The sequence below is a fragment of the Pleurodeles waltl genome, chromosome 12, assembly GCF_031143425.1.
Source record: "Pleurodeles waltl isolate 20211129_DDA chromosome 12, aPleWal1.hap1.20221129, whole genome shotgun sequence".
Classification (NCBI taxonomy): Eukaryota; Metazoa; Chordata; class Amphibia; order Caudata; family Salamandridae; genus Pleurodeles; species Pleurodeles waltl.
This window is the reverse complement of record NC_090451.1, coordinates 458,702,920-458,727,774: the sequence shown is the minus strand read 5'-3', so window position 1 is coordinate 458,727,774 and position 24,855 is coordinate 458,702,920. Positions and strand designations below refer to the sequence as shown.

Here is a 24,855-nt window from a genome sequence, read left to right as displayed (position 1 = left end):
TTTAGTTCTCCAAAGACCAAAGAGAGAAGATTAGCCGTTTGGAACTATAATCATTTTGTTCTGTTTGTAAGGGATACATGCTTTGCTATTTTATACGCTATTTATTTATGCCACAAGGTTTATTGAGGAACTCACTCCTTTCTGGTCTTTTGAGCATTAAGTAACGTTGTTCTTCTTCTGCTTGCACCTTTTTTATAGGAGGGGTGTTTGCAATTTTTCTGCCCGTGACCTTCCTGCTTTGTATATACAAGAGAAGAATGTGTTGTTCTTGCCTCTCCTGCAGATATTATGCGAGTAAGGGAAGACTACATTTCTACTGCCAGAGTAAATGAAGTTGTTGGTTGAGAGAACCTTACATTGAGGCTGGACATTCTACATGGATGTTGCTTGTGTGAGAGTACCATGAGCTGCAAAGCTCTTGTCCTGTTGTCCCTGTTTAAGATCATTTTGTATGACTGCTGCTCATGTCGTGCCTTATTTATTAGGTGAAAAAAATTTGCAGATCTGCAGATTGTACAGTAACACACATATGTGAGGTGGAAATTTGTTTGATTGGTACTCATAGTGTAATTTTCTTTATCTCAAGCGGGATAGTTCACTTAAGGTCATTGATATAATTATCATTAAATCAAACCTCTTGTTGTTAGAAATGGGGTATTTGGTTGACAGTCAGGTTACCCCCTCTTCAAGCAAGGACCCTCACTCTAATCAGGGTAATAGAGAAACACCCTCAGCTAACCCCTGCTTACCCCCTTGGTAGTTTGGCAGAGCAGAAGGCTTAACTTCAGAGTGCTAGGTGTAAAGTATTTGTACCAACCCACACAGTAACTTAATGAAAACACTACAAAATGACACAACACCAGTTTAGAAAATAGGAAATATTTATCTAAACAAAACAAGACCAAAATGACAATAATCCGACATACACAAGTCAAGTTATGAATTTTTAAAGATTAAACTCAAAAATAGCGCTTAGAAACACAAAATGCTTTGATGAGGTGTTAACACGGCGTTGTGACGGAGTCGTTCCAAGCAAGTCGACACCAGCAAGTCGACACCAGCGGCGCCGGACATGGAGTCGCCTAGACTCCCAAGTACAGTACCTTTAGTGAAGAGTGAAAACAAGTCGATGCGCGAAGTCGGGAATCGGGGCGTCGGTGCGAAACATTGAATCCACGCACTTCGAGCGGCCTCGGTCACGACATGGTGCGGTGACTTCCACTGAGTCGCGGACTTCAGCGGGGCTGCAGCGGCGTCAGGCCTGCGAAGATCGTCACGTTCCAGCGAAGGTCAAGGCGTCGGGTGCAGGCGGAGTCACCGGATTCAGCAGCGGCGTCGGTCCAAAGTTGTCCGAAGTCGATTTGCTTGGATTGCCACCAGCTTTCCTTTCAAAGGCCCAGGGACTGGATAGGGCACCACTTGTCAGAGCAGGAGCCTCTCCAGAGACTCCAGGTGCTGGCAGGGAGAAGTCTTTGCTGTCCCTGAGACTTCAAACAACAGGAGGCAAGCTCTAAATCAAACCCTTGGAGATTTCTTCACAAGATGGAAGGCACACAAAATCCAGTCTTTGCCCTCTTACTCTGGCAGAAGCAGCAACTGCAGGATAGCGCCACAAAGCACAGTCACAGGCAGGGCAGCACTTCTCCTCAGCTCTTCGGCTCTTCTCCAGGCAGAGGTTAATCTTGATGTCCAGAAGCGATCTAAAGTCAGTGGTTTTGGGTGCCCTTCTTATACCCAATTTCTCCTTTGAAGTAGGCCTACTTCAAAGTAAAGTCTCTTTTGAATGTGAAATCCTGCCCTTCCCAGGCCAGGCCCCAGACACTCACCAGGGGTGTCGGAGACGGCATTGTCTGAGGACAGGCACAGCCCTTTCAGGTGTAAGTGACCACTGCTCCCCTCCCTCCTAGCACAGATGGCTCATCAGGAAATGCAGACTACACCCCAGCTCCTTTTGTGTCACTGTCTAGTGTGAGGTGCAACCAGCCCAACTGTCAAACTGACCCAGACAGGGAATCCACAAACAGGCAGAGTAACAGAAATGGTATAAGCCAGAAAATGCTCACTTTCTAAAAGTGGCATTTTCAAACGCACAATCTTAAAATCAACTTTACTAAAAGATGTATTTTTAAATTGTGAGCTCTGAGACCCCAAACTCCACATGTCCATCTGCTCCCAAAGGGAATCTACACTTTAATCAGATTTAAAAGTACCCCCCATGTTAACCTATTAGAGGGACAGGCCTTGCAACAGTGAAAAACAAATTTAGCAATATTTCACTGTCAGGACGTATAAAACACATTACTATATGTCCTACCTTAACCATACACTGCACTCTGCCCTTGGGGCTACCTAGGGCCTACCTTAGGGGTGCCTTACATGTAAGAAAAGGGAAGGTTTAGTCCTGGCAAGTGGATACACTTGCCAATTTGAATTTACAGTTAAAACTGCACACACAGACACTGCAATGGCAGGTCTGAGATATGATTACAGAGCTACTTATGTGGGTGGCACAACCAGTGCTGCAGGCCCACTAGTAGCATTTGATTTACAGGCCCTGGCACCTCTAGTGCACTTTACTAGGGAATTACTAGTAAATCAAATATGCCAATCATGGACAAAGCAGTTACATACAGTTTACACAGAAAGCATATGCACTTTAGCACTGGTTAGCAGTGGTAAAGTGCTCAGAGCTCAAAAGCCAACAACAACAGGTCAGGACAAATATGAGGCAGGAGGCAAAAAGATTGGGGATGACCCTGCATAAGCAAAAAAGTCTAAAACTTATAGATTGATATTGATATGTTATTGTGTGTATATGTTTGGTGTTGATAGTGAAATGTCAATGCCAGTTGATATTTAGTCTAAAATGCTCTCTGGTAACTTGAATTGGCGTTACTTTCTTCTGTGTTTCAAATCTAATTTTTTGGAGAGCCATCAGTTACCTCCCTTATCCAAAGTTGCTTCACATTTTTGCCACCTATATTTCAAATAAGCTTCTGGCCTTGTGTCATTTATTGTAATCATTAGGCCTTTGTCCTAATATTAACTTCTCATGAAGCAATGAATGTGGTCTTTAAAGACCTACACATTTATAAACAGCACAGAGACCTGAGATCTTAAGAAAGAAAATACAGGGTGACACAATCCTGTTTCTTAGCAGAGGTGTTTAGAGCTCTTCACAACAAAAATAATAAGGTAGGAGCAGACATACCTGTATGAGACCTGTCCTCCAGATAGCGATATTGGTACAAAGTTGCAATTTCATATGCTCATTTTAAACACCACTAAACATGTTTGATATGAAATTATCTCCCATCAGGTTCACCGAAAACTATTGCTAGAAATATAGGACCAAGGTGGACCAGGACAGCAGGGGCTAGCCCCTTTATTCTAACAATAGGAAGGACAAACCTTTGTACATTGGTAGCCTCTCTCTCTTCATTAGCCATCATGTGTTCCACCTAGAGAGAAAGTCTTGAAATGTAATTAGGAAATGAGAACATGCATTGCATATTTAGGGTCTAACTACTCACAGTTTGATTTGGGGATTTTGTAGTATGATAACAAGCTAAGAACGACTTTGGTAGGTACATGTTAGAATAACTGATCCTTTTTGCCATTTCAGAAAGAGAAGAGATAATATTAAGGCCCATTTTTATACTTTTTGACGCAAACCAGCGGTGCCGCTGGTTTGCGTAAATTTTTTTACCGCCGGCTAACGACATTCCTACGCGCCATGCGGGTGCCTTATTTAAGGAATGGCGTTAGCCGGCGCTGCGGACTGGACAAAGTAAAAAAAAATGACTCAAACCAGGCAGCGCCGGCGTAGGGGAAAATGGGGGTTGTGGGTCAAAAAATGGTGCAAGTCAGGTTTGAGGCAAAAATCATGCCTCAAACCGGACTTGCGCCACTTTTTGACGCACAACCCCCATTGAAATGACTCCTATCTTAGCAAAGACAGGAGTCATGCCCCCTTGCCCACTGGCCATGCCCAGGGGACTTCTGTCCCCTGGGCATTGTCCTTGGGCACAGTGGCATGTAAAGGGGCCCAAATTAGGCCCCCCTATGCCACTTACACAAAAAAAATACTTACCTCAACTTACCTGCACTTTCTGGGATGGGTCCCCCCATCAATGGGTGTCCTCCAGGGGTGGGCGAGGGTGGCAGGGGGTGTCCCTGGGGGCTGGGAAGGGCACCTCTGGACTCCTTCCATGGTCAGAGACCATGGAAGTGAGCCCACAGGTCCCTTAAAACCTGCCCTCACCCAGGCGTTGAAAAACGGCGCACATCAAGCTGTGCGCTGTTTTTTAAGGCCTTCCCCCTCCTGTGCATCAAAATGATGCAGGAGTATAAATAAGGCGCACAGGCCTTATAGTAATTTTTTGGGTGGGAACACCTACCTTGCATGCCATTAACGCAAGGCAGTTTCCTGCATCCAAAAAATTCCGCACACAGAGGAATTTTGACGTCCGCAGGCTTGGGCGTCAAAGTTTAAATATGGTGCATGGTTTGCCCCGAATGTGCGTCAACATTTTTGACGCACATTCGGTGCAAACAGAGTATATATGCCCCTAAGTGCTTTCACAATATGCCTCCTGATCCATAAGGTATCCTCAGTACAAGTGACATCCATCTGCTCATTGTTGTAATCACTAGGCTATCTCTCTGTATCTCTTTGCTATTACCCAGTTGCTTCTAAGTCCCAATTAGATCCTTCAGTAACACTGGTGCATCAGCAACGGTCATCATGGTAATGTAGGAGTCATTACCTCAGCCTACTAAAGTGACCTGTGCTACATGGAACAGCACAGGGAGCTTTGCCAAAACAACAACATGGTAAGACTAAAGCTTCCAGCACTGTAACATCAATGGAAAGAGCCCCGGGGAACTTGCCAGTATCTAGAAGAAAATTATGCTTGCACCACACAGTCAGAGGATATGCTGTAGGACCCCATGCTCAGCACATGGAATTGCTTCCTCACAGCCTGAACTGTGATGGCATTTATATGGTTGCAGTCACATGGACGGTTGTTCTACGATCATTGTAGAGCATTGAACGGGGGAGTGGGGCAGTAAGGGGTCTTTGGAGTTCTGTGCTGGACATACGATGCCACATTTGAGCTTCTTCTTTGTCTGTTAAGTCAATGGCTTGAGTTACTGCAAAGGGGCAAGGACGAGCTATGTAAACTGTAGTTTCCAAGATGGTGGTGGATTCAGTGAAAACTGCCTGAGGTTATCATACATAGGATGAATCTTAGTATTTTCATTTGATTTTAGCTTTTGTTTAAATCTAGTATAAAGGGGACATTAAAGACATTAAAGAGTGATGGATATATCAATGCATTTGTTCCCTTAATTTGCTTCACATTTGTTGCCACTTTGCTTTACATTTGTTGCCACTATTTTGTTCCTGGTGTTACTTCTTACAGTTGGAATTTCCTTTGGACCCCCTTCTGGATGTCTTTTCCTAGTTCTTTCATCTTACTCGATGTCAGGCAGAGATTGGTGCCTTGCTATTTATTTCTACATTAGTCATCTTAAATCATCTTAAAATAAGAATAACAAGATTGTCAGGGAGGATTTTCTTGCCCATGTTGCTTTTCCTTAGTAACCTGCACCCTTTAGAGAGGCACTTGACACTTTTCACATTAATCATTCTTGTCGGGTGAAAGGAGGAGTCTATTTGCTTGGACAATCAAGTAGGAGACTTAAAAGGTGGTCTCAGGGTGCAATCCTTGACAACCACATTAACACTTGACATTTCTTTGGGACATAATAACCTAGAGGCATATTTATAGTTGTTTTGTGCCGAATTTGCATCATTGGTTTTACATAAATTCGGTGAAAAACTAACTACATATTTATACTTTGGCGTTAGACCTGTCTAGGGCCAAAGTTTTGGAGTTAAAGTCATTTTTTGGGGGTGGAAACCTACCTTCCATCAATGAGATGCAAGGTAGGCGTTCTAATGCAAAAATTACTCTATGGCCTTAGCCCCATATTTATTCCCCTGTGCTAAAATCATGCAGGGGGGGGAGCAGGGGTCAAAAAATGGTGCAAAGCTTACTTTGCATCATTATTTAATGCCTGGGTCAGGGCAGACGTTAGGGGACCTTTGGGCATGTTTCCATGTCCAGAGACCATGGAAAGAGCCCACAGGTACCCTTCCCTGGCCCCAGGGACACCCCCACCCACACCAGAGGGACACCAAAGGACGAGGGACCCATCCTAGGTAAGTCCCAGGAAAGTAAACTGGGCCCCCTGCATGGCGCTGTGCCCAGTGGCCATGACATGGCCATTGGGCTGGGGAGCATGACTACAGTCTTTAGTTAGACAGGAGTCATGTCCATGGGGGTTGTGTGTCTAACAATGGCGCTAGTCAGGCTAGAGTCATTATTTTGACTCTAACCTGACTGGCGCCATTCTTTCATGCACAACCTCCAGTTTTCCCTATGTCTCCCCCACCCAATTAGCATCATGTATTTTGACGCTAACCAGACCTTAGAGCCGGCTTTCACCATTCCTTAAATATGGTGCCCAGCTGGCGCTCTGGAATGGCGCTAGCCGGAGCTACACTTTTTGACGCAAACCTGTGCTAACGCAGGTTTGTATCAAAAAGAATAAATCAGGGCCCTTGTGTCTAGAGGCAGTTAAGTTCAAAGCATGTATTCTTTTAACAGCATTTGGATTACACCTTGAATGTGCCTCCTTTAGTGATGTACAGAACATTGATGCCCCCTGGATTGATAAAATAATTTCAGTGCTTTGAAATGGTCCTTTGTAGCATACTTTGTGAAAAGTACATTTATAATATAAGAACAAAACAAATAATACACGAAATTGTATAAAATGTCATAAAAAGATTTTCTGTGCAGGTTTGGATCCAACACTCATATACACTTATCTTCTAACCCCTGTAGTAGCAAGTGTAAATTTCACTTTGCTATTCACAAAACATTAATTTGCAAACATAAATGCACATAAAAATGTACATTAAAAACCGCTCAACGTGCTGTGATTTTATGGGTGTGCTGAGAGCATGCATGCATAATCGTACCACTGCATATGCATTTTGGAGAAGGCTGTATTGTCCTCTTGCAACTTACAGGACTTCAATATTGTTTACCGTTCAGAGTGGTGCCTACTTTCTTCAATAACACATGCTCTCCAAGAGCACTGCGCTTTTTTTTTTAGGGCAATTTCTTTCTTTCAGGTAGCATATCTGCATTTCTTGTTCTTTTATGAACAGTGTAGTATTTATTTGCACTTCAAGACACCACTTGCTCATTATGAGCTCTTTATGTGCAGTGTGGTATTTGACAACTGTGTGCTTTTTTCAAACTGTGCACCCACTGTGTAGTGCACATTATGTGTTCTTCTCAGGAAAGACATAATGATGTCCATTTCCACTGAGTATCCTTTGCTCTTTGCAAGTACTGTATGACCCATGGTGCTTATCTCCTTTTGATGAGTATTACATTCCATTCACTTGCAGTACACTGCACTCAAATTGCAAAGTACAAGATCTCTTTGAACAGCGTACATCAGTGTGCTCTCCTTTCATGTGTTTTGATTGCTGGAGGAACATTTGCAAGTTTATACACTGATACCAGCCTTCATTGATGCTCTCCCTCTTCAGTGTATGTGCTCTCATCATTCAGTTTCATATGGTTTCCCAAAGAGCACCCTATTAGACAAGTGTCTGCTGTCTTCAAGCAGACAAGCTTGACTGTAAAAAGATATTGCTCTCTCTTAAGATGTACAATTATAACGCCATACAATTATTGAGAGAAGGCGCGTTTGATCAGTTTATTACACATTTGAACAGTATGCTGGCTTCAAACGTGATTCCCCTTTGGCTACTGTTGTGAACAAATGTCTGTGTGAGAAAATATGCACTGGCTTACTCATTCAAGCAACAAATCACAATGAAATATTGTCCTTTATTCCAAGTTTGTTGGAGTTTGTTTGTGCAAGGGACAGTATTTTGGGTTTGGTGGTATTTATCACACCTAGTAATTTTCAGGCGAATTAAATAAACTCAACCTTTGTGAAATTGTGGTATGTTGAAGCTGCTGAAATGTAGCAGGGAAGAACAATACAGTATTTATAGAGACATGCAAACGTTGGTACTGTAACCACCAAAAAGCACATAGTACACACAACAAACTGGGAACTTGTGCTTTTATCACATCTGATAAATTCTGAACCCCGGGTTATCGGATTGTATCATGTGCAATAAATAGTACCTTCAATCTGACAAACTCAGACTCAGTCCCATTGTGTTTCATTTGCAAGAAAGGAAGATGCAGTTCATTGGTAAGAAAAAAATAAATCATGATCATTAAAAACCAGGCAGGATTATTGTTGGTATTTAGACAAAATATCAGAGAAAAATTATTGTGTGGACAAAATATTGTGTCAAGATTATTGAATACAACAATATTGTGAAAGGTTTGTTTCTATAGCTAAGCAAAGTTTTAATATATATAAATCATTATATGTGTCCCATGATGATATATCTTCAATGTACGTAGATGTGGAGTTAAGTAAAGCTATATTTACCTATTTGCACTTACTTCCCGATATTTTGGTCCTCAATATTTTTGACACAACTTGTTTGGTTCCAATACTCTGTCAGTGATCCTTATTGTGACTGAAACCATTCTATATAGATAACCAGAAGCTAACGTTTGTTTTGTTTATTTAAGTTCTAACAAATATTACCTCAAGTGGACTTTGAGGGGGTTATTCTAACTTTGGAGGAGGTGTTAATCCGTCCCAAAAGTGACGGAAAAGTGACGGATTTACCACCAGCCGTATTACGAGTCCATTATATCCTATGGAACTCGTAATACGGCTGGTGGTATATCCGTCACTTTACCGTCACTTTTGGGACGGATTAACACTCCTCCAAAGTTAGAATAACCCCCTGAGTGTTTGTGTGTGTGTGTGCAAGGACAACCTATCTATACTTTAGAACCACAAAAATTATACCAATAATACTTGAACTCAAATCAGTGGTGAATCTTTTATTTACAATGAAGTGTACAAGTCGACATCTATCACTACTAGATTTGGTTAAGTGACCCATAGAATTGATTAAGATCTCAGCAGCAAATCTCAACACAATGGGGTAAATTACCACATTTCATATATTAATATATTAAAATTAACATTGAATTTTGTTCCAGGTCCTTATTTCAGGATATATACATTATTGAAGACCTGCAGGTCTTCTTGGTCCTTAACCCTTGGAAGCTTTAGAAAAGCATGTGCTTTAACGAAACAAAACAAGACATTGTTCTCAATAGGCACCAGTAGGAACATTCTTCATTCAAGTCCCAAACATTACCCTCTCTCTCAATTGTGCTAGTAAGATTTTCACTGTGAACTTTATCAATATGTAGCTGAGACAAAGAACACGAAAAGCATTATTGAGCACACGTTATGATATTGCTGGTTTTGGCAGTATTTTATCAACATTTTTCTTCACCTGCTACCACTCCCTTCTTCTTAAGTATTTCTAGGGCCTGGGGGGGACATCAATATGAGGGAAATGGGTAGTCCCATATGGTGATTGGTTAAATACAACTGAGAAAGGTGCAAGTAGCTTGTTTGCGATTTCAGAGGCCAAACTCCAGAATTTTCACCTTTTCGTCTTGGAGGAGCATCAACTGATGCCAGCCAAGGGTCAAGTACCTTGGGGGTACCTCCTGGGGATCAGGACTCACTCCAAAAGAGACTGGCAGCAGGGCTAAGGAAAGTGCAGGCATGGCCAGTTGCATCTGGTCAGCTTGGCAGTTGCATGGAGGCTTCTGATGCTTGTAGTGTCCCTGTAGCTCATACAGGAGGTCAGCCAAGTTAGCCCTTGAGTCACTCTGGGGAGACTGGGAGAAAGGCAAACAGGTCCAGCCTTCTATGCAGTTCTTCTTAAAGCAGCAGGGCAGTCCTTCTTCTGAATCTTCCACATGTCCTGGAGTGTGTTGAAGAGTGGCTTTGTAGGTCCAATATGTATACCTAAAGTCAGCTCTTGTGTGAGGAGACTCCCTGTATTACCCCCAACTCTGGCTCTTGAAAGTTCTTCCTCTTTCCCCAGTCAAGGCTTCAAACTGTCTGGGGAGACAAAAGGCTGGGACGGCCTTGTTTCTGGTTCCATTGTGTGTGCTGTAGAGAAAACCATTTGATGTGTAATTGTGACTGGGTACAGCTCATCCCCATTTCTCCTGCCAGGATGGCCATTAATATTCATACCTAAGACCCGCTTTGTGTCACTGTCTAGAAGTAATATAAAAACCCTAACAGCAGAGCTATTCACAGTCATGTAGCCCAAGACACGTTCACAAAAGAATGTTTGTTTGAGACAAGAAAATGACAACTTTCTTAAAGTGGCATTTTCTGAATTGTGACTTAAATCTCTAGTTTACCATTAAAGAGTATTTTAAATTACAATTCATTTGAAATTAAGCAGTATATTTATATCTTCATCTTGTGTAAAGTTAGCACTTATTAGAAGTAATAAGGTAACCCAGTGATACCTAATGGGATATATAGACCTTACAATAGTGAAAACGACTTTAGGTGTTTTCCTTTACTACCAGGAAATGTACAAATGATGTACCTACTTTTTGAATACAATGCATCTTGCCCTATGAGCCTTCGAGAGCATCATCTAACAGGAGGGGTGAATATAACGTCAAGGATGTCAGATCTTACAGTACAATAGGCTGAGAGATGATAAAATAGTTTTTTAGAGGGTGCCAATGATCTTGGGATTGCATGAGATAATGTCAGATCTTACAATAAAATATGCTGAAAGATGGTAAAACAGTTTTGAGAGGGCCCCCATAATCGCTAGTTTATGGGCATCTGAAACATAAAGGTGTACTAAGATGTGAATAATTATTTTAGAAAGCATTGTGGTCCTAGTGCAGATTGAATGTGAAGTGCCCCATTTCATTCTTTGAATAATGATTGGTAGTAGCAGTCATGTTGCCTTTATCTAAATCTTATTGGCTGACATCAATGTACGCCTAGTATCTGTCATTTTAATAATTTGGATCTGCCTAACTGGAGTGAATTGCTGTATGTTTTTGTCTGTGGATGTGTGCGCCAGCTGGTGAGCTGGGACAAGATTTTACTTTCAGATGGGAAGAAGAAATTCTGTATGTTGGAAAGTGCACTTTTTCCATTAGGAAATCATAAAAAAGTGCTGTGATAAAGATAGACTGATAAAATGAATAATATGTTAGTCCAATTTTATTTAAATACGTTAGCACCATTAAAATCAGATCAAGCTCTGAAAGTAGATAGCATTTAAAAAAGTTTTTTAAATGTTTAATTGACTGCAACTACGCCATCCCTTTTATTACTGGTGGTTACTCTGAAAAATATGGTATCCTGCAAGTGAAAACCAAGTTTTATAAAACATATATAGACTATATAAAATAGCAGTCCTTGAGTATACTGCTTTAACGCAATATCGATGCTCTGGTGACATTTACAGTAATTGCCTCTTAGTATTAAGTCTCATAGTTTATTATATTCTTTCAGTGGCAGAAATATCACCACACATGGTTACCTCTCAAGCACTCGATATGAACCCTTGGTATGTGAAATGCTTCCAGTTTTGTAATTAGTAGAGTTTGAGGGTTGTGATGTTTCTTCCTGAAGCAAAAAGCAAACATAGAGGAATTTGGTCCCCCATGGACCTGTTCAAAGCCTAAAGAAAATAATTGGTTTGTTTGTGGAAGTTGGTGATTTGTAATTGTTGTATGCTTATGTTAGTGTTTCTGCGTACTGCTGCTCTTAATAACACACTGCAAGGTTTGCCTGTACTTGTAATGGATGAAGGCAGGAAATCCCTGACGTGTTTAATGACCTAAGAATAGTACACAGCTTTTTTCCTTGTAATGTTTCATAGCTCTTAGCTGGTATGGATATTAACTGAACATTAAATACACAGGAAGAAATGAGGGTGAGCAAACAAAAACCAGTATGTAATATAAGTCCCCATGTACCATCCCCATTATCAAATCAGGGATGGGGAAATTGCACACCAACCGTTTTGTGAAAGTGGAAGTAACTTGTGATGCAACCTATATACTAGTAGGTTGCAACGCAACTTGCCCAATTGCAAATCTCTAAAAAATATTTACCAAATCACATTTTGTGATCCCCAAAGAAAGAGCTGTAAAAGACAGCAGTCCAGTATTCCTGCATTTGCTTTCACAAATGGTAAAATGCCTTTTTTAAAAGCAGGCTGTGTCTCTTAAAGAAACACAAGCTGCTTTTAAAAAGGTTTCCGAAATGCAGAGTCATCGGATGTGAATGCAGTAGTCCCTTGGACCACTGTCTGCCCCCACTACAGCCATCTGATACAAGTCCCAAAAGTGCAACTGTCTCTCGGGACAGCTTCTCTCTTGCAAATCACTTAGGGCAACATGTACAAAAGCTTTTTGTGGTTGCAAATGGGGTGAGTCGCAGAATCGGCCCTTTCGCAAACACATAAAGGCTTTTTTACATGTACAAAGCTCTATTTGTCATTCTGTAACCTTTTATGGAATCACAAATTGGTTTTGTGATTCAGTATTAGGAAGGGATGTGTTTAGGGCGACTCTTACTAATAATGAATCGCAGTGGTATGTGTGAATGTTTTGTGACTAAAATGCAGTCGCAAAATATTCTCATTTTACCTCCTTCTTCAAGTAGGTGGTAACCCTTTCTCAAATGGGAAGTGGTCCCCAAGGGACTCCCTCCTTGTGAATGTTTGTAAAAATATTTTTTAAAGGCGTACATTTGTCCTAGTGAGCACTCCCTACTCTTTAAAAATGAAAACAAAAGTGTTAATCCTTTTTTTAAGCACATCCCTTTTTTCTTTGAAGAAAACTGGCCACATTTAAAAAAAGATTTCTTTATTTAAAAGCAATTACAGACATGGTGGTCTGCTGACCCAAGCAAGCCACCATCTCTATGATTTTCGTGATTCCTAATGAATCGCAAGCCATAACCTACATCATTAATATTCATGAGGTGTATCTATTTGCGACTCACTGGTAATTGCCAAATGTGTCAAAGTAACATTTGTACATTGGTGTTTGCAATTACCAAATAGCAAATCACAAACGTTCACTATTTGGTAATCGCAAACTATTACCTTTGTACATGTGGCCCACCAGCTTGAGAGGTGGTAATATTTCAATGGTATGCAGCCACAATTGAGGCCACAAACCTTTAATGCTCTTGTTTGACTCATAAAGTGGAAAGAAACATTTCTTTCACAACCCTTCTTATTTGTGATCAGGAACGTTAACAAAGGCCAATCTACGAGCTAGAAAGACTTTTCTAGCTCCTAAAATTAATTTTGTAAATTGTAAAAATGTATTTTGCAGTCGCAAGCTAAGAATTTTGGGGAACGCAGCATTACAACTGCAAAATACCTTTGCAGATCAGGACAATTATGAATAGTTAAGGGAATGTACATTGCACATGTTGTGCTTTTTGTTTTAAATTTGCGATTAGCAAATGTTCAAGCTATACTGTGTAAATCCTATAGAGTCATTTAGACCTTGATGTTAAAAGTGTGCAAAATACCCTGGTGCAATTATCATGTGTGCTCGGTGTGATTGTGCCTAATTAACTCCTTTTTGTTAAAAAAGACAGAACTGCTGAGTAAAAAAGTATTGTGTGACAGTTTTCCATTCATTTAACACAATTTAATGGTTTCGCCTGAGACGTTCTCACAAGTCTTTAGGAGGAATGACCACGATTGGTGCTCATCTCCTCATGGTCACCAGTGCTAAGGAGATGCAAACACCAACCACACCAGTTCAAAGCTGGTTCTTACTTGAACAGGGGAAGACGGCCTTACCTCAGGACCAGCAATGACCAACAGAGTGCATTAGATTGCGTCAGTCAGCTGCGAAAAATGCCCTTGGTTGAGGGGCAATAGCCACCCACGGCACCACTCCCATTTTACCACTAACTCAGGAGGTCAAATGACCATATTTATATTAAAAAGGACCTTCTTAATACTTTTGTCTTCGATATTTTGTAGACAAAATGTTGTCAATATTCTATTATTGATATTTTGTCCAAGCACCGTTTACCATATTTCACAGAAAAAAATGTGATTAGTAGAAATTGTCACTGGAATATTTTACTAAAACTAGCATAGCCAGCATTTCTGTTGTATTCGTAACTCTTACAATTGTCTTTGTCTTACAGGGACGTTCACTGACTGAAACCCCCAATGGGTCTTGCATTTATCATCTGAACAATATTATTCTGTTCCCTCATGTTCGTGGTGCTGTAAGCACACGGACGAGCTGTAACTAAGTGTCTTCCGCCACATGATGAATTGGATGGCTGCAATCTGGAGGCAAGGAGAGTAATAATTTCACGTCGCCAGTGATTTGTTTAACTTGTGTAACGATGGCAGAGCGACTCGGAGAAATGTTTATGGATATGTGGACTCCATTAATAATTCTGTGGATTACCGCGCTTCCCCATGTTTACATGGCTCCCAGGAACCAGCCCCAGGTTCTGTCAACCGACTCCAGCTTGGAAATGAACGGACTCGGCAGAGAACAGCACATACTGAACCGCTCAAAACGAGGCTGGGTTTGGAATCAAATGTTTGTACTGGAAGAATTCTATGGGCCAGAACCAATATTAGTTGGCAGGGTAAGTTCGAAATCCATTGTTTACTGTTTGGATTAAACCTACGACCTAACATAAAAATGTTTTTGGACTACAAAGTTATAGAGAGCAAAACTCTAGGGAGCCCTCTTTGATGTCTGTGCCTATAAGGTTTTATGAATATAATGGTTTTCCGTGTGGGTGAAAGAATCGTAGTGTGTGTTGTGATCCCTTGGTAGACCAAATCAGAAATATTTCCCAGCTCTCTAGACGCTGGGCTGCAGACAATCTGTTCAAACTGGTGTTCTGTTCTGCAAATGTTATGCTATCCATTTTTTTTTTTAAACTGTTACAGGAACAGATGTCTTTTTTTCGTAGTGTCAGAGCCAGGCTTGCCAAGTCTTTCTCATCTCTAGGGAAATGTTTCCATTTGCAAAGCTCCCCCCCCTTGAGCTATCATCCTGTATGTGGTTATTCTTGCATTCATCATCTAGTTCTCCGTGACTTCTACCTGCGTAGAGCAAGTATTTCAACGTTAGTCTTTGTAATGGAAAAAAATCTAGTACTGGTGCAAATCACTCGATGCACAATCATGTCACAAAACCCACATATTCTTTTATGTGATTGAGAAAAACGTCCCTTCCGATCACGAAACTAAAAAACATTTCAACATTTGCTCCCCATCCATTACCTAATAGGTGGTCACAGTGTGTGGAAAAGAGGTATTCAGCATCATCATTTCTTACTTTTGAATGATTGTGTCTGCTAGCGTGCCTGGTCCTTAGTAAGTAAACTTACAAGGGGATGTGTATAGGCTGATGAACCTTTTCGATTGCATGGAGTATCCTAGCTATGTAGTAATCAATGAACATCACTTATCAATGTAATCAATCAACAACCACCAAGAGAATCATTAAGCATGAGACAGTATATTATCATTCCATGAATAATCACAAATCAATTATGCGTTTTATCAATTTAATTTCCCTATTAGTAGTCAATTATAATGCATCCGATTAATTCAAACCTTATTTACTCAGCCCAGAATTAGTTTATTAGCGACCACCACTAACACAATATAATCGGAACTCCAGAAAACACATGATCAAAAGCTTCGGCATAAGTCAAATAAAAATGGATATAACGACATTAATAGCAGAGTTCAACAAACTGTCCGTCAATCATTTGTCACTATCAACGTCACCCATAGAACCCTACTTAACTCAGATTAGCATCAGCATGTGGGACTTCATGTGAAAAACAATTTAGGAAAATATGAATTTGGAAAACATCTAGCTAGAAGAAAAATTATAAAACAGTGCAGTTGGTACCTAGAAGAAAAGGCACAAAGTTAGTCAGTCACATTTTTCATAGCTACCTATCCAGAGAATGAATCAGCAACAAAGTCAGTCTTCGTCTTCTGGCCATCAATAGATCAGCAACACATCAGGCTCTCAAGAGCATGAGCCCGACAGAATCTCGATCCGTGTTTCTTGACGTCATCAGCATTCACCTCGTATCTCAAATTTGCTCTCGTATCTGCCTAAATTCTGAAGTTTTAGCCTTATCATGACTTTTTTGAGTTTTTCAGTCCATTCCCCTAATTCCTAATTGGTCAGTCAATCAGCCGCTAAGACTCTAATTTATAATATTAATTTTACAAATCTATGAGTTCTAATATTTCTTCTTTCTCATATCATGGATTGGTCCACTGTACGACGTCTTCATCATCCGGCTCTTCAGGTATCGAAAATGTTGCATGTTCCTCTTCAGTCAGTGCTCTCATTGTTCAAGTCCTGGGAAAGTACATTTAGCCTACTCTACACATAATCGTATCAAAATGACTTCATCATCTCCTGTCCGTCGGTACATTGCAGAAAATTCTAGCTAAGCAACTTTAACATTGGGTGGTTCAGGGTGAGGTTATGCACTGGCTTATCTGCAGTGTGTTAGAAATTCAGCTTCTTGTGTGAGGCCTGGAAAGACTAGGCCACAACCTCAGCTAAGTTAATTCTACAAGTTAATGCAAAACATAGGTTATACATTTCAATATGACATGTTACTACATTATTCTTATATATTCTCATTATATCACATTGTTCTAGTTTATTTTAGTACAAGTTCGTAAAAGTATCTGACATACCACGTGGGCACATTTTTCAAATGTGCACATTAGTTTCTCTATAATTAATTTCTTTACAACTTTTCATTAATCAAGACACTTAAACATTCATTAATAATTTCTAATTAGCATATCTGCGTCAACAGTCCCTCCTCTGGTGACTAAATGTGTCATCACACCTTTCTTTCTCCATCATTTCACAATTCTGTTTCATTTGTATTTTGCCTCCTTCTTAAATCTTCCCTATAAATTATTTCCCTGTTCCGTTCTTCCCTCAACTGATTATTTTTAGATGTTTTCAAATTTATCTTTGGACATAATTTACACAAAATCCATAATCCTAATATACAAGCAATCACAATTACTGTATTATTCCCTGTATGATTTTTAATAATACCCCCATTCCAAATTTGACTAAGCTAATTGCCCACAGAAACAAATCTTTTTCCAACTTTCTCCCAAACACATGGTTCTTTCAATTCCTTTAAATCCTAATTTGAGTTAGTTAGATTAGTGAGTACGTCTCTTATCATTATCTGGGATATAGGAACAACAATGCCTAGTATTAATCATTTTATAGACTCCTCCGTCTTTCGCTAAAAGAATGTCTAAAGCAAACCTATTTTGAAGCATCATAGGTCTAGCCGTGGCTAATTCAGTATCTAACAGGAGCATTGCCCTTGTAACATTTGTCAGCATGTTATCCACAATAGTAGACAACCTTCCTATCTTGATTGAGTTTAAAATGACTCCCACTGAAGGAATCACTGCACCAAAGATATCCCCCATAATTGCAGAAGAGGTTTCCCTCCTCTGTTGCTTATGATGTAATTGAGTCAATTTCAGAAACTTCTTTAAGTCATCTATCTGGTATATTTTATGGAAAACTATCCCCAAATCAAATAACATGTCCCATACCATCCTCAAGGAAGACGGTAAAAAGCATTGAGTCCACAAATGTAGTAGATTCCAGGAATCACAGGGTCCTGACCATTCAGCATAAAAGTCCATTTGCTCTGAAACAAAAACACATGCCTACATTCACTCGTTCCCACAAATAAAGTGTCAATGCATGATTTTGGCCTATACATACAAAGCTTCCCTATGTATAATGCATCTAATGCTAATTTACCTTGCGTTTTAATAGCAGTGTAAGCATAATCATTCTTGTAAGTCCTTTTCTCCAGCCCTTTTTCTAATTTCTCTTTCAATGCCTTTCTCCTATCATCAGTATTCCCTATAAAGCTCTTTTCCAAAGGTGTAAGCAAGCATGTAAGATTATTGCGATGTGCATAGGCGGTCACAAATGTCAGTGTTGGCTCAAAGAATCCTCTAACTAGTACTATATCATGTTCTCTAGCTATTCTACTCAGATATCTAATAATAGGAACAAATGAAAACACTACGTCATAGTTTGAATAAAAATTCTGTATGTACTATTGGTTATAGAGCCTTGTTAGTAGCAAACTACAGCTTATTCCATAGGTTAATTGAAGACTGTGGTGGGTAACCCCTTCTTCTACTGATGAAGGAATTTGCGTACACACAAGACAATTTCTCGCATTCACTGTTTCAACATACTCACTCAACAAGCGATATAAAACGTTAGAAGATAGCTCTCCTTGAGCATTAATATAGTCATGCAAGTATTTCTCATCTAATTTAAACTTCTCTAAAGCTGTTAGTGTAGTAGTTTCAGGAACATAAGTAATAGTAGCTCTTTTAATATCATGAACAGACATTCCCAAAATCATTATTATATACATTACTCTACACATAACTGCCAATCCAACAGTCATGTATCTGCAATGCCTAATATTTCCATCTTGATTATTTAGCTCAGCCATGATCTGTAAAGAATCAGAAAGCAGAAGTAACTCTTAGATAAAGTTAAGTAAAAATAAAAAATTCTTCTCTCACAGTTCAGTTTCGCAACCAAGGACCCTCTTCCTTTGTCAAAGTCGATTAGCAGCTTGTCACATCCAGTTTTAGGTTGCAAATCAGGTTATCAATGTCCCTTTCAGTTTTATTTCTAACAGTCTCTTTCTCCAGTTTTTCAGATTAGCTCAACAATTCAGCTTCTTGATCACCTTCAGGTTACATCAAAATACTGACTAGGAACTTTTCTATCAAAACAAAAAGACATAAACGTGTGTTACCATTCATTGGTAGTTGCATATGCCCATTCAGGACCTGCATAACGTTGTGTTTTCTCTTGATGGACCTGCAACGGGTTCCAGAGGAGTCAGATCACTTTGACTTTGATCCATCTCAATTCTTTCCCCCTCTTGGTCTGGCACTTGCTCTGTCTGTTTTTCAACGCCGTCTACTTCTGGGAGAACCTCTGCTGAGTTAGGTTCTCCTTCTGTATCCATCGAGATAGGCTCTTGCACACCATCCTGTAATTCTTCACTTTAGCCTCTTACAGAGGTAATAGAGCCATCTTCCACAATTTTGGGTTCAATTTCAGTCTCTATTGGCTCCTTTTCTGTCTCAGGTGTGGCGACCTGCTTCCCTGTTGTTGGTGCTCTCAACAATGTTTCTTCATGATCTGGTGGACATACCACTCTCTTTCTGTGGGTTGCGTATATCCAGTTCGGGAGTCTTACACACTTCACATCTGTAATAGTTGTTAACAGCCCCTGGTAAGGACCCCTCCAACGTGGCTCCAAACTAGTCTTGCAAACAGGTTTTCTGTCAACGACCCAGTCTCCGGCTCTCAATCGTGGATGGGTGGCAGGGTCGTGGCCTGCACCTGCTGAGACAAAGAGCAAATCACATCAGCCAGACCCTTGCAGTAGTCCAACACCATATCATCTGTAATGTTTACAAGTGCATTGGCTGGAACCTCTGGTAATCTCATTGCTCTGCCCATGAGGATCTCATTAGGTGACAGCCCTGACTTCCTGTCAGGTGTGCTTCTCATCGACATCAACAACAAAGGCAACGCATCTGGCCATTTCAGTTTTGTAGCTGCACACATATTTGCAATTCTTGATTGTAAGGTACCATTCATCTGTTCCACTAGTCCTGATACTTCAGGGCAAAAGCTACAATGCAACTTTTGCTCGATGTTTAGTGCTGCACATAAGAGTTTAATCACCTCGTTATTGAAGTGATTTCCCCTATCTGATTCTAAAGAGATCGGAAAACTGAAACGTGGTGTCAACTCCCTAAGCAACAGATTTGCTATGGTAAGACTGTCATTTCTTCTTGTAGGGTATGCTTCAATTCAATGACTAAAGACACACACGATTAGCAACACGTACTTCAAACCACCACATGCAGGCATTTAAATGAAATCCAGTTGCATTCTGTTGAATGGACCTCCTGCTCTTCCAAGGTGGCTCAGATTTACCACTGTCCCTTTTCCCACGTTTAGTTGCTGACAAACTATACAGCGATGACATACTGCCTCTGCTGCCTGCCTGAATTTCGGGTTAAACCAGTCAATTTTGAATAATCGAACCATAGCATCCCTCCCAATATGGACCTGTCTGTGGTAGTACCTGGCCATTTGGGACAGTAAACTATTTGGCAGAACCATCTGTCTCTCCTCAGAAACCGCAGCCTCATCAGGTCTTTGGACACATTTATATTTTACCCACAGTCGTTTCTCTTCCTTATCAACATTACTCTACAATGTTTTCAACTCTTCCTAAGTATCGATCACTTTGAATGCAAAACTTGGACATGTGTTGTCATCTTCTGTCATCAATTCCCACTTGTCTTTGCATGATATACAGTTAAATGCGCAAAACCTTGCGACTTGATCCGCATATCCATTTCGAAGTGAGATGTCCTCTTGGGCCTTTTGATGTGCAATACATTTTACCACAGCAATTTCTTCAGGTAACTGTATTGCATACAACAACTCTTTTATCTTATCGCCATTTCTCACTGGTGTACCAGTAGAGGTCAGGAAACCTCTTTGCGACCACAATTGACCAAAATTATGAACAATTCCAAATCCATATTGGCTGCCAGAATAAATTGTGACTCTCAGTCTCGCAGAAACATGGCATGCTCTAGTAAGAGCTCCCAATTCTGCTACTTGTGCAGAATATACACCTCGAAGCCAAGAAGCTTCTAATGTACCTGTGATTGTGCATACAGCATATCCTGCTCTCAATGTCCCTGTACCATCTCTGAGACATAACCATCAACAAAGACAATTTGATCATTTTTTTCCAATCGGGTATCTCTGATATCAGGCCTTGGTTTTGTACACAGTTCAGTTACCTCAAGGCAATCATGTTCGATGTCTTCCTCTTTTCCAATTCAACAGTATCACTTGGGAGTAATGTTGGCGGGTTCAACACTGTTCATCTTTTTTCAATGTTACATTTGGAGCACCTAGTATGCTTATCTCATATCTTGTCAATCTTGCACCAGTCAAATACTGTGTTTTCGCCCTTGTTAGTAAAATCTCAACAGAGTGTGGTATCATTACCATCAAAGAGTATCCTATCACTACTCCCTCACATTGAGAAAGACTTTGACCAACTGTGGCAACTGAACGCAGATAACCTGGTAAAGAGCTGCTGCGACTGGGTCCAAGGTAGCTGAAAAATAAGGCTACTGGGCGATAAGCACCTCCATGGGTCTGTGTCAAAACAGACAAAGAACAAGCATCACGTTCATGACAAAACAATGTAAATGGCTTTGTGTAATCAGACATTCCCAATGCTGGAGCTTTGCACAAACTTTCTCTCAACTCAGTGAATGCCCTCATCTGATCCTCATCTAATGTAATGGGGTCAGTATCTATCTTATGTGTCAGTTACTGCAATGGTTTGGCAATCTCAGCAAAATTTGGAATCCTCTGTCGGCAATAACCTACCATTCCCAGAAACATTCCGACATCTTTCTGCAAAGTCAGAGGACTTATCTGCAGGATCATTGACATCCTCTCTCTGGAGATTCTCCTTGACCATTTCTCAATCTGGTGGCCCAAGTATTCCACTGACTTCTGACAATACTGTAATTTCAAAGGTGACACTTTATGTCCAAACTTTCCCAAATGATTCAACAGGGCAATCGAGTCATACTTACACTCGTCCTTGTTCTGGATGCAATCAACAAATCATCAATGTAGTGCACTAGGGTTGATTGATATGGTAGTTCCAATGACTTTAGATTCTTTTTTCAGGATCTGATTGAACAGAGACGGTAACTCCGTATATCCTTGTGGAAGTCTGCACCAGCTGTAGACTCTAAACAGAAACTGACTATCCTCCTGAAGACGCACAGACATAAAGCTTGGGACAAATCAACCACTGTGAACCCCTCTACATCGCATGGAATCTGAAACAGTATCACTGCTGGGTTTGGCACTACAGGACAACACTTGACCACCATGTCATTCACCTTTTGCAAGTCCTGCACAATGTGCACTTTCCCACACGGCTTCTTTAAGCCCATTATCTGTGAATTACATTGACTGCTCAACACTTCTGTGTTTCATAAAATCTCCAATTATCTGTGCCACTTTCATCAGAACATCTTGTGCCATGTTATGCTGTGCAAGCTGCGGAAACACTACATTCGGCTTCAAAGTGATCTTAATCGGCTCCACTTCCTTGATCAAACCCACTTCTTTACCTGTCAGGTCCCACAAATTTTCCTGCACTGTTCCCTGTAAATCCACATGCAATGCTTTCACCGTAAACATCAGGAAAAACTCAATCAACGGGTACTCTTCGTTAACATTTTCATTTGTTGTTTCCGATGTCTGCTCTTCCTCATCATCATTTTTAGTCTGGACCTCTATTCCTGAATTTGAACAACTAATGGAACATTTTGTCTTGCACAACAAGTCCCTTCCCGGTAGAGATACTGGACTCGAGTTGCAAACTTGAAACTTATGTAGTCCCTGGAAGTTGCCAATCTCAACCTGCACTGGATCTGTGATTGGATTTGTCAACTGTTTGTTTGCTACTCCCACAACTTGAACTGTTCTGCCTGAAAGAGGTAAGTTCGGACATTCTGCACTTCTTACTGTAGAGCATGTAGCTCTTGTGTCCGCTAGAAATGAGACTCTGTGACCCATCACCTTTTCCTTCACCAAAGGTCCTCTCTTATCTACCTGTAAGGACGCTGCAAGCATACATGGCTCTTCATCCAAACTAATACTCATCCATTCATTGTTTATTTCATTCTCACTATGTGATGGGAATTGGTGTACTGTGTCATTACTTCTGTCTTGTCTCTGACCTGTGACCTGCTGAGTAAGCATCATCTGTTGCTGTTTGATCGGGGCTTGAGGTATCTGCATTTGCTGTCTAGATACCAATGGAACCTGCTGCCGCATTGGTTGCAATTGTGTCACTTGTGCACGCACACTTGCACCTGCTGCATGGGTTGGAAATTTTGCACTTGGTTCTGAGCATTCGGATTAAGTCCTCTCATTCAAGGGGCTTTCACAGTTTGAAATGTATTGACATCAGCACCTTACTGAACAACACCATCCTGCACCATCAACGGACAATCCTGCTTCCAGTGTCCCACGTTTCTGCACAGATGACATGGTAACATCTTTTTCATCTCTTGCATATCATTCTGAACCACTACAGTATTCAAATCTGGACCACGAGCCATATTGACTCCACGACCCCTACCTCTCATCTGACGTTGGAACATGGTAGTTCCCTGCTGTTGCGGCATCTGTTGCACAAAAGCTCCTTTTGCTCCCGTTTCAGCTGCCTAAATCTGCATCACCATAGCTTTCTCCTTCAGCTTTTTCTGCTTCAACTCAATTTCCTCACTACAGTATTTTGCATACTGCAACACCTCATCAATCGGCTTCGCTTGCCAACAAATCAAATGACTCTTAATAATCTGCCCTATTTCAGGTCTCAATGCTTCGACGAACCTGAACACAAAATGCAACATGTGTTTCAGCTCAATTGCTTCCTTGCCGCTGTACTCTTTGAATGCTTTCAGTAATCTCTCATAATAAGTATGTATCAACTCTTTCGTTTCTTGTACTGTCCTGTCAATTCTCTGCCAGTCAATATTTTTAGGAGAAATGCTCGTCTTCAGGAACTCAATCACTTTTTAATAATGTTTCATCACCTCAGGAGATGGTACACCTGTAACTATATTATTTTCCTGTTCACTCATCAGCCAGTCCACTGCTCTCTTGCACTCATCCCACAAATCAGCTCGAACCACTATTTCTAACAGGGTATTCAAGTCTTCCCACAGACATTTAGAAAGCTTTACAAATCTATTTGTCTGCTGGTACTGTGAATGAAAGTATATCAATCCTAAGCCATGGAACATGAACAAACTGCCCTCCTAGAATTTCCCTCATCGGTAAAGTCTTTACTGGATCATTTTCTTTCTGAACACCTTCAGACCCTTCTTGTGAATCTCGCTTCTGGTTATCCTTCTTCTTTGCTCATCTGCCTTCCCACTTCTCTAATGCTCCCCAAATCTGAGCACTCTGCAATAACTCTTTTAGGTGGGCCTTCATCCCTGCTGACCTCATGCGCTCAAAATCCTTTGCCTCAAAATCTAACCTGTAACTTCTTATCAAATGTTTTGTTCTCTCAATCTCTATGTCATGTTTTTCTGCCACACCTGCCAATTTGTTAAATTCTGGCAGGTTTGATCTGATGAAATCTGACAAAGGGTACAAGCTTTATAACACCTTGTAATTATTGGAAGCAATAAATATTGCACAAATTATAACTGTGATGCCAAGCAAACAGGAATCACATTTTATCTGTAAACGGCCCCACAGTGGTAAGACAGAAGAATGATATTTGAGTACTGACCACTGTTGAGCTCAGGAAAAGAAAAAAAGGACTAGATAGCTTTTTAAATCGTATTCAGTAAAGCAAGTAGATTGACAGACTTGATAATGTGAGATATAATATTGGATAATTTTCAAAATTATCAGGCCTTTGTAGTGATTTATGCTGGTTTTTAGGTATTGTCAGGAATAAGAAAATCAACTGCATCTCATAGTAAACACCCTCATTTTAACAAATTATATTTATATGTAGCCAGTGCCAGACAATAACCGTATGGATTGGATGGCGCAGTCCTCATAAATATTACAGAACTACCACTTCAGTTTCTAC

At 40.6% G+C, this 24,855-nt stretch overlaps 1 protein-coding gene across 3 annotated transcripts in view; it reads left to right on the top strand.

Annotated features, from left to right (window-relative positions):
* Positions 1–24,855, top strand: part of CDH8 (cadherin 8) — a 1,003,344-nt gene that overhangs the window by 46,118 nt on the left and 932,371 nt on the right. For all 3 annotated transcript variants that reach the window (XM_069217048.1, XM_069217049.1, XM_069217050.1), the window contains exon 2: positions 14,227–14,685. In XM_069217048.1, the coding sequence (XP_069073149.1) occupies positions 14,434–14,685 (252 nt within the window). In that variant the 5' untranslated portion in view covers positions 14,227–14,433. The remainder of the gene's footprint in view (positions 1–14,226; positions 14,686–24,855) is intronic.